The following is a 10,496-nucleotide window of genomic DNA, read 5'->3' on the forward strand; positions in this document are numbered from 1 at the left end:
ATCAATAACAATATTCGAATAAGCGCCCCTCCCTTGAGGGGGCGCTTATTCAAAGGGGGGGGGCGCTTATTCGAGCGGGGTGCTTATAAGATTATTTTAACTAAAAGGGGGGCGCTTATTCGAGCGGGGTGCTAATTCAAACGGGGCGCTTAATCGGTGATTAACGGTAAGAATAGTGTACTTTGGATGAAGAGGGTCAAGTATTCTTAAGAAAGTGCCAAAATTGAGGGTGAAATATTCTTACTTTTTTAGACTAGACGTTTTTACAAACATGAGAGAGAAATGATCAATTTGAGAGTTTTGTACTTTTGAGTGGACATTTAGGTTAAAATTACATTTCTTCAAAGCTTCAATTTATCTCTAACAAAAGAAGCAGTTTTTCTGTTAACCAAATACAAAATGACTATTATTCGTATCAAATTCTGTGAAATTCACCCTAGCCCTCTATTGGTACTCTTAAGATTAGGCCAATTTTCAACCTGATATTCTTTATAGAAGATATTCTTATTAAAAAAAGCGCGTATTATTATATTATTCTCGAAGTCGGCGGAAAGCATGGACCATTGTTCGGTTAGAACAGAGGCCTTTTTAGTTATTTGAACTATCCGGCCGATGCGAAGCAGATTATTCCTACTCTTTCCGAAAAGCATAAATAGATATAGATGCCGGGCACTTAAAGGCAGGGTCATTTTTCCAAGCTTCCCAAAGTGCACTGTAAGGGTCTAAATGAGCAAAGATATGAAAAATACACTAAAAACACACCGTAACGTAAGGATCTATTTTGCTCCCAAATGTACTCAAATTGGGCTAAATTTTCTCTGCACTGTAAAGTAAGGGTCCGGTTCATGGCATTCTAAAGCAACTTTAGAACGCCATGGTCTGATATTTCCGATTTCAAAGACCTAATTTTGGACCGTACGTACGCTAGTTTTAGAATAGATTGCCCCCGGGTATAGAGGTATATTTCTGCTAGGACGAGTACCTAATGCCTGCGTCAAATAAACGTGATGATATTATAGGCAATCCCAAATGGCTTTATGATGTTGACACTCATTGTTGACAATGTTGCACCCTTTGTCATAGACGATGCTATCGTCCGTTTAAAGTAAATGCGAGAAAGAGTTAGGGCGTCAGGGCGGTTTACGGGAAAAAAGCGGCGGTAGAGTTTTGGAACAACTGTAATATGATGCAACTGATACACTGTAAACATCTCCGCCACTGCTTACTCCACCCGAATTTATCACGCCTCTCCTAAACTACTCCCTTTTTTAGTGATCTTGTGTAGACGATAGGATCGTCTACCTTTGTCATAAAAGTTTTTCGATAGAAAAAATGTGGCATAGTCAGAGAGTCCAACTTGCTCCAAAATCGAAAAAGTTCGAAATAACTTCAATTTTACCACATTTCTTTGATGACGCCATATAAGGAAATAAGCTGAATAACTTTAAGTCGGAAAAAGCTTTTCGACCCCGAATGAAAAAAAGAAAATCAAGAAGCTTTGTTTACCAGACCGAACGGTAAATTTCTCCAAAAAAAATTAAAATCACGAAAAAAATCAAAAAAATCTCGTACACTTTGATTTGAGTGATTTGACGGTCATAGCTTTTTGCTCGACACCAACAGAGTGATAAAAAATCACGTATTGGGATAGAGACAGACTATGTTTGATCGGCCGATTGACATATTATTAGTCGATTAGAGGATTTTTATAAGAAAACTATACAAGAACATAAGGCTTCGTCGACCGAAATATCAAGAAATATCAATGCAAGCGTAAACTGCAGTGAAATACAACGACGTTGGTGTGACTACTCGTATATTTTAGAACAACCAGGAAAAGAGTTTTAGTGAACAAATAGCAGAATAAAATTGTGAAATTAATTTATTCTTCGTTTGATCATCTTTATATTGCAAAAGATCAATGGACTCTTCCAGAAAAAATTTGTACATGGGGGGTGGAGGATATATTGTCCGGGGGGTAGCAAAAAATCATCAAAATTTGCCTTGTCCGGGGTGTAAATTTGCTCTGTCCGGGGGTAATTTGGTGTGTCCGGGGGGTCAGCAGATGCTTGTCCGGGGGTAAAACTTATTGTCCGGGGGGCCAAAAGTCACCCTGTCCGGGGGTAAATCACTAAAAATTGTTATATCCTCCACCCCCCATGCAAGATTTTCAATTGAAAAAGGAGAACAATAGTATGAAAATGCAGAATAATACGAGAACAACTCGAGAAATTCATGGAATCCGGCGATTCTCGGCTGTTCTGGCGATTTTTAAAAAGTTCCTGTACCAAAATCAGTTTCATTGAAAATTGAACCATGCTTAATCGTGGACATTCTTATAAATGATGTTTTTGTTTGAAAAAAACAAAGACATGAAACGAAAAAAAAATCCAATGAAAATCTGCAAAAACGAAAATTTCCGGCTTTTTGGCCGGAAAAACATTTTCTCAAAAATCGAACTCGGTCATGTTTTGAGCAATGCGAATACGCATCATTTTGCAAAAAATCAGAGAAAAATAAGATGAAATTCGAGAAAATGTAAAAAAAAAACGGTTTTTTCGGCATATTTCCGGCATTTTCGGCCGGAAAAAATGTTTTCGAAATCGGGCCCCGTCACATTTTAGGTATTGTCATTTTGCATCAGTGTGCAAAAATTTCATAAAAAAATAAAGTACCAGCTCGAGAAATTCAAGAAATACTGTTCTTTCCGGCGAAATAGGTTGTTCCGGCGATTTTTGAATTGTTCCGGCTTCAAAAATCAATTTTATTGAAAGTTGAAACATGCTTGATGGTGGGCATTGCTATTATTAATGTTTTTGAATGAAAAACAACCAATTATAAGGAAAAAACAATGAAAAAATCCAGAAAACGGCGATTTCCGGCATATTTCCGGCATTTTCAGCCGGAAAAAAATTTTTTCTCAAAAATCGGACTCAGCATGTTTTGGGCATTGTTAATACGCATCTTTGAGCAAAAAATCAGAAAAAACTAATGATAAAATCTCGAGAAAGTGCCAAAAAACCAGTTTTTCCGGGATATTTCCGGCATTTTCGGCCGGAAAAATTTTTTTCCCGAAAATCGGGCTCCGTCACACTTTGGACAACGCCATTTTGCATCATTGTGCAAAAAATCAGAAAAAACTAATGAGCCAATCCCGATAAAAGCTGGCAACAGACGAACGAACGGACGAACGAACGAACGAACGAACGGACATGGGTTAATTTAAAGGACCTCCACCGGGGTACCGGAGGTAGGTCCAAAAACAGACCCTTTTTAAGAGTCATGAATATATGCAGTTTCGAATTTATCTTCGCAACGTTTGTGATGTAAACGGATACTCATATTAGTCTGAATCGAAGATCTCTACAAAACCACAGGTAGCATAAAGAGCCAACAGTCTCGTAATCGTATTTGAAAACAACCGTCTAAATCTAAATGAATTATAGCAAGGAACTTTAAATAGTCATCCACAATTTGTTATTTTCAATGTTCACTGCACTCTATGACAACTAATGGATTGTATGTTTTGATTTGAATTGTCCTCGACCACAACCTTGTATCAAATGAAAATTCAATACAAGACATATGTTATCTAACTTCCTAGATCCCATAGCTCGATCCTGTATTTTGATAGCAATCGATCAAATCCATCTGTAAAAAGTGACGATTACTCCGTTAATCTAGACAATAATTTACCAAACAGTAACCAGTCCGAATTCACCAGCCTTGATATTCTTTTCCAATTGTTTATCGTGATGGAAAGATATTGATTTTCAAAATAATGAAAAACGGATGCAGAGAGCAAGTCTGGCAAGCTAAAAAAGGTCTTTTTATGAATCGGTACAAATGTATGGAGAACAGTAGATACCAGAACTGTCTGTATTATATTTCGTTTATGTCAAAGTATGACAGAAACTTCTTCGTATAGCATTACACGCAGACGCGTAAGATCCAGAGTTATCAGAGATAGTTTACGATCCTGACTCCGACTGGCCAGCTCTAAAAACAATAGGAAATTCGACGATAAGTAAAATAGATAAAAAAAAAACCAATAGATTAGGATTGTTACATTTTATCAATTTTTAAAAGTTTCTGTGCCAATTCAAACATTTGGATAATGTTACACGGTGACCATCTAATCCCGCCTGTTCATGACATTTTATTTATCAAATTTGGCTTGGTGACATTTTTATATTGTCAACTTTACAATTTTAGTTCTTCTAAGTAGCAAAAGTGCTTGGTGATATCTCAGAGCTGTTTAAGTTGTTAAGGATGAAATTGCTAAGGATTTTCAAGTTATAAATGGTCAATTCTATGAAAGAAACTAATAATCTAATACCTGTGTGGAAATAATACAATGATTATGAACAGCATCGACCATAAGAGCATCAAATGATTAGAATGGTTTTGATTACCGTTGCTTGTCATGCTATATTGTGTTGATGGCTCTGAAAGTAAAACAGTAAGTGACAATTAGATGAATGATCGCCACTTTCTGGACAGATTGAAAATGCTACCAAGACGGGTTGTAATGGACAATAAGGGGTATTTCATTTTGTCATATTGTGCCAAAAAACATTAGGAATTCCACTAAATCTCTAATCTCATAACAGATCATTCATTCTGTACATACCACGCTCCACTCTGAATGGATTTGGCGATTGCGACTCTTACGGAACCATAGCCTTTTAGAGTGAATACGTGCCATGCCCAAAGTATCAGAATCTGCTCAGAGAGTAGTCAGATTACGGGTTGAGATTTCAAGTTCTAAACCTTAGTGAGGATTTACAACATATTGTGCTTTTCCCCGTAAGGATAAAAGATCAGTGTATTTTCCCAAGAGATGCATTTTGATAGCCCTTTTCCAAACTTATTTTTGACCTCTGTGGCACAAACACTTGTCTGTACATAGACCCAGTATCTACGGCTAATTTCAAAATTCATTGCCGTAGAGGGTCTGTTGTCATTGTCTTTTCTCAAACCGATCGCTGCAATGGAGTGTTGGTGGAAGAGGGGAGACGATGAGAGAAGTGAAGCTATACGGAAATTTTTTAATCAAGCAGATATTGCGCACAGAGTGTACTACGAAGCGATAAACGTGAGATACACTCTGGTACAGAGTACACAAACACACAATGGTATCATTAGAAACTGTATAACATACCTTTTTGCTTTACAATCACAAGTTGATAAACATTCAAATCACTGCCACATCGATAATCACCTTCATCGTTCTCATTTACATCATGAATGAACAGAGTAGTCAAATTACGGCCATATTTACTGTCCGAAAATGACGTAATGTCCGAATTGTTGAATGTCCACGAAAGGGTAGATTGTTCACAATGGATGTGTGATGTTGAGCTAGGATTAGCGTTTATGTATTTGCGTTCTGGAGGTAAGAAACAAATTCATTGTTTGCAAAAATATCGAGACTTAAGTGAGCGAATCGAATCAATGAGATATTAGGAAAAATTAACGTTGCGTATGACAATTTAAGGGTTTTAACGTGTTATTTTAATAACCCTTCGAGTCAATTTGAAAAGAATACACGGGTTTCGAATTAAATCTGGCGCGAGAGAAAAAATCAAGTAAATAAAAGGAGCGATAAGGGAAAATGCCTTATAAAAGGTTGATAGATTTCCTTTCTTCTCTTTTGAAAGCCAGGTGTTCATTCAAAAGATGTTTTTCTATTTTAAATTCAATAAAAGAAATATGATTAAACGATTGACTTTTTATTTTAATGTTTTTTGTTTTCATAATGACCCATAAAGTCTGTCAAAATGGAAAAATGAGCTAAAATTGCTTGATACACGGCCAATTTTCGTTCTGTTTACTTGATATTTTTCGTGCAAATTTACATGGGATCAAAGCTAAAGCTAAGCAAAAATTTAATTCGAAACCCGTGTATTGCGTATGGAAGAAGAATGAGCGTGGATCAGCTTATGTTTTTACGGTACAGACAGACTATGAAATTAGCGTATATACGAATATGTTTTATTATATACCTCGAGGCAAAAACAAAACATTATATAAATAGTCGAAAGATTCACATAAAATACTCCCATAATGGAACGTTCGAATGTTTTTCTTTTTTAATGATTTTCTTAATTACTTCGAGTCATAAAATTTGTTCATGTAATCGACAATACATTTATTTTAATATATTTCTTTGATAAACAACAAGAGCATGAAAAAAAATTCTACCGTGGTATAATACCCATGGTATATCAGGAATTATTCAATGGCTGTTTTCACCTACATGTATATAATAATTATTTTTAGTGCGTTATTTTATAAATTAGTACCTGGAGCGGCGCACCTGAAAATCGAACATGAACATTTGAATGATGCATCAATGGGTGACGTATAGTTGATCAGCACCTTAACAAAACAAATTTTTGATAGTGCTTTTCTACTAGGTGGACATGTGAATGGAGAGCATTTCACTCCATCTAATCGGCACTGGCACATCTGTTTACAATCATCCGTGTAAAATGTATCACCAGGTTTATAGCTTTTTCTTTCGTACTGACAGCTTCCTGCATAATAAAAATAAAATTGTCATCCATTCAGTAAGGGGTACTGGTCTACCTTTCTCAGATATTATACATCATTGTCAACATGACAAATATGAGCAATCTGATTGGATAAAAAGGCGTATATAAACGCTGTAAAAATTCGAGACCACGAGGGCTCTTGTAAGTGAGAGATAATATTTTGTAAAATTTTATTCCGAATTTTTAATCTCGGAAATCTTTCCTTTTTCCTCTCAATACATATAAAAGTTATCAAATGATTGTTTTGATATTTTGATGACCATTCGAATCATATCACCAATCAATCCCTTGGGATTAGAGAAATAATGGAAAATGGGTTTTTTGTCAAAGACCATTAAAAACAAATACCTCTACACTTATACACGGTGGCACCAAGCCAAGGATAAGTTATAGGTGGTTCACCAAAGTTTACATTGTTCAACAAGCAATGCCATTCACCTTAAATGTGAAAAGAAGGAATTTCACCAAAACTATAAAAATGAATCGTAATATAGATAGGTAGCTATGTTCAATATCGATTCGCTTACCAAGTAATTTGAAGTAATTTTGCAAGTTAAAACATAAACAGTCTCAGAATGTCAGAATATTGATTGAAAATGATACTTCACTTGAATTTGTAAAATTATGTAGCAAAAATATCATTATCAGACCTTCAAAATGTGAAATTATTGAGAAACTAAAGAAATTATATAAAACATTGCCCTTGTACCATATGAATTGTTGAAGAACCAACCGACATAATCACAATTTTCATCTTTCATACATGTATTGATACATTCTTGTTCAGTCTTGATGTGTCTAAGAAAAGCGTAAGAGCTTGTGGCTCGAAAAACACGGTTTACGGTCTCCAGAATGCAAGATTCTAAAAAAAAATAATGATAGCCTTGATTGAAATTTACACCTGCCATCATCTTTGTGTGAAAGTGTTTGTAACGCGGAAAAAAACTGTTCGAGGTTTGCCAAATGCAAGATTTAGAAAAAAAACATACAGTCAACTCTCTCTAATTCGAACCTCTACTATTCGAATGTTTCTGTAATTCGAACTGAAGTATTGGTCCCCTCAGCTAGAAACTGGTTTATTTCACACTCTGTAATTCGAATCTTTCTCTAATTCGAATCAAACTTTTGGTCCCTTGAAGATCGAGTTTGAGAGAGTCAACTATATACAATTGACTCTCTCTAATCCGATTTTCAAGGGACAGAGAATCTCTGTCAGGTTAGAGAAAAATTCGAATTAAAGGGAATACTTTAATGGTACCGGAGTTTTAGTTTGAACTAAACGTTCGAATTAGAGAGAGACAGTTGACTGTACAGCTCTAATTCTAATCTTAACATTTTTACCATTTCGTCAATAGTTTTTTTGTGAAGCTATGAAGAAAAGTGAGAAATCAGTTCTTTTAATACCGATACATATTAAATAGCAATGATGGGATCAGGAGGTCAAAGTGTTAATGAGTTCGAAATTAACGTAACTGATTGATGTGTGGAGATGAACGTGAGAGAAATATTAACGCTCGCAAACAGTAGCGTGGTGGGTCGACTAAAATTCGGGGCAAACTGGGGGGGGGGGTAATTTTGGAAAATTTTGAGTTTGGCGCCCCGTATGAAAAGAATAGTAATCAAAGGCGTCTTTTAGTGCCCTTTGTATTTCGGCGCACCTCAAAAGAATCGGCCGTTGGGGGGCACTGCCCCCTGCCACCACGCTACTGCTCGCAAAAGTAGATATATATCCTTACCACAAAATACCAGACAATTTTTATGGAGAGCCATGAACGCCACTAGAATAATCAAACTATGCATTGATGCTCGCTTCGGACCTAAACAAAATTAAAGGTTCCAGATATGAATAAAGAATCTCGATAAATGTTTTACCCGGTCGTCAATAAGCCCTTCGAGCGGAATAAAAACATCAAAAACTTTCTCAGTTAAAACCCTAAGTAGCTCTTTTCCTACTTGTACAACTAACAATCCAATGAAAGCAACTACTACTACTCTTCAACAACTACCATTTATGGGCGATTAGTCCAGAAAACTACATATTATCAAATTACTAAAATAAGAGCAAAGCCATTAAAAGCTCATCAAATAAATTGACTGTAGCTAGCTACAGCATGTGATTCATTCAACCTCTAAGATATTATATGAAAAGAAAGAGAAAAGCGCCCCTAGACTACGAAAATAAAAATCCTAGTCAATAAAGATTAAGAGTCGATTCTAACTTATTAACATTCACCCACTATGTCTTGTTTTGTCATATTATTGAGCGAAAATCTTAGGGCTAAGAAAACTTTTTGGGCATTTGCTCTTCATTCTTTAGTCTAAAAACAAAAGTTATAAAAATACAAATACAAAAAATACTGAGAAACTTACTATACGCCAATATAACTTTGTTGTAAGAAAACGTGATATGAATCAACCAGTATCTGAACTACTGAAGCTATCCATTACTAACAACTTCCGGCATCCAATCTCCAAACCTGCCAATATGTGTTAATGAAAATGACATCCGAATTCAATTAAAGTGTTTAGAAGCATAGTTTTCGTAATATTGCGTGCAGAAAACACCCACACTTTTCTCCAAATTGTTATTTCCATTTTCATAAATTACTGTATCCAATCCCATTTCGAATTTTCTTGCATATTAGAGGGTGATTTTTTGGCTGAAAAAACAACTTTTCTGAAAGAAAGGAATGGTAATTTTAGATGAGCTTAGCAATTAGATTAGATTGAAACAGGAATGTATTTCAAGAGGGTGATACGTTAATAGAAATAAAACCTAATTATAAAAATAGCTGTGGTAAATGCTTCTAATTTTTGCCCAATCAGAAGGAAACCATAATATTCACCATGACAATGCATTTACTTTGCACGTTTAAAACCTCCAGTAACTTTAGGAAAGGTTTTAGCCAAAGAAAATGTTTTTGAATTCTAAGTTGATTGCTATTGCACAAAGATCTCAAATAACTTTTCTATACGAAAGTCAACTCATTCTTTGCACATTATTGATTTTAGTCATGAATTTATAAACGAAAAATTTTATCTTGTTAATTCGGAGTAATTAACACAATAGCGAAGAACAAAGGATAATTCTAAAAAAGGTCATGTAATACCATCTAAAATTATTCGATTCACTCACAAAAAATACAGGGTTCTATCTATAAGAAGTAGTAAATAAACAGAAAAAAACAATTGTTCCAAAGAAATCGAGTCCCATTTTATGAAACATTTTTACCAAGAAAACTCAGTAAAAAATTCTTCAAGAGTTCTGTTTTCCTCTAAGAGCTTTCAGCGGCTGCAGCGGCCGCGGCAGCTTTTTCCTCTGCTTGTTTCTTCAATGTTTCACGATATTTATCGCGCATGCGTCGGTAATAATCAGCCATTTCACACTCTTCCCATTCATGTTTTTCTTCTTTACACTTCCATGGTGCTTTGCTCGTCTCATAACGACATTGCATTAAAGGTATGTATAGATGTGCACAGAAATCACGAAATCGAAGTGGAACTTGGGCGTCCATCATTTCTTGTTGGGTGGCAATCATACGCCTGGACGGTTCATCTGGCAAAGAAGCGGGTGCATTTTTCAGGAACGGTGATTTGGTGGCCGCCATGATATAATAGATTTTCTATTAATTGTTTTTTCTGTTATATTTCTAGCTGAAAATAAGTATAAGTGTTGATAATAATAGACAAAGATTTTTCAAAAAGAAATTTTTCAAAATGATTTTGAGATCGATCAAACGATAATCCAGAAAAAAACGGCAAACCCTCAAAATCAGGAAAATGCTTCCACAAACTACTATTTTACTACTAGTTAATTGAAAAATATAAAATCATGTGGAGCTGAAATTGTATAATTTTTCATTTTGATCTAGGTCACAAAAAAAAGTTTAGCTGAAACTGGCTGAAAGCCATCAAATCAAACAAGAGACGTCGGCA

General features: G+C 35.3%; 1 protein-coding gene across 2 annotated transcripts; it reads right to left on the minus strand.

The window, feature by feature from the left end:
* Positions 1 to 1,864: 1,864 nt before the first annotated feature.
* Positions 1,865 to 9,239, minus strand: LOC136807760 (uncharacterized). 2 transcript variants are annotated; one of them, XM_067064377.1, is made up of 9 exons: positions 8,931 to 9,239; positions 8,297 to 8,377; positions 7,270 to 7,422; positions 6,909 to 6,998; positions 6,309 to 6,542; positions 5,165 to 5,392; positions 4,340 to 4,448; positions 3,213 to 3,999; positions 1,865 to 1,926 (listed from the first exon to the last, which is right to left on the minus strand). In XM_067064377.1, exons 2-8 carry the CDS (start codon positions 8,358 to 8,360, stop codon positions 3,972 to 3,974), a joined length of 906 nt encoding a protein of 301 aa, XP_066920478.1. In that variant the 5' UTR covers positions 8,361 to 8,377; positions 8,931 to 9,239; the 3' UTR covers positions 1,865 to 1,926; positions 3,213 to 3,971. The 2 variants fall into 2 exon arrangements, with proteins under 2 accessions (XP_066920478.1, XP_066920479.1); XM_067064378.1 differs by lacking the exons at positions 1,865 to 1,926; positions 8,931 to 9,239 and having other exon boundaries at positions 3,882 to 3,999; positions 7,270 to 7,358.
* Positions 9,240 to 10,496: the final 1,257 nt, after the last annotated feature.

This window comes from Clytia hemisphaerica, unplaced genomic scaffold (assembly GCF_902728285.1).
Source record: "Clytia hemisphaerica strain Z4C2 unplaced genomic scaffold, Clytia hemisphaerica genome assembly, whole genome shotgun sequence".
NCBI classification, from domain to species: Eukaryota; Metazoa; Cnidaria; class Hydrozoa; order Leptothecata; family Clytiidae; genus Clytia; species Clytia hemisphaerica.

Excerpts from the sequence above, each read along its gene's own strand:
- LOC136807760 (XM_067064377.1), bottom strand. The coding sequence starts at position 8,360 with ATGCATAGTTTGATTATTCTAGTGGCGTTCATGGCTCTCCATAAAAAT. Across the intron at positions 5,393-6,308 it reads TTTCAGGTGCGCCGCTCCAG|AACGCAAATACATAAACGCT; the intron begins GTACTAATTTAT and ends TCTTACCTCCAG. Across the intron at positions 4,449-5,164 it reads TGTGATTGTAAAGCAAAAAG|AGCCATCAACACAATATAGC; the intron begins GTATGTTATACA and ends TTTTACTTTCAG.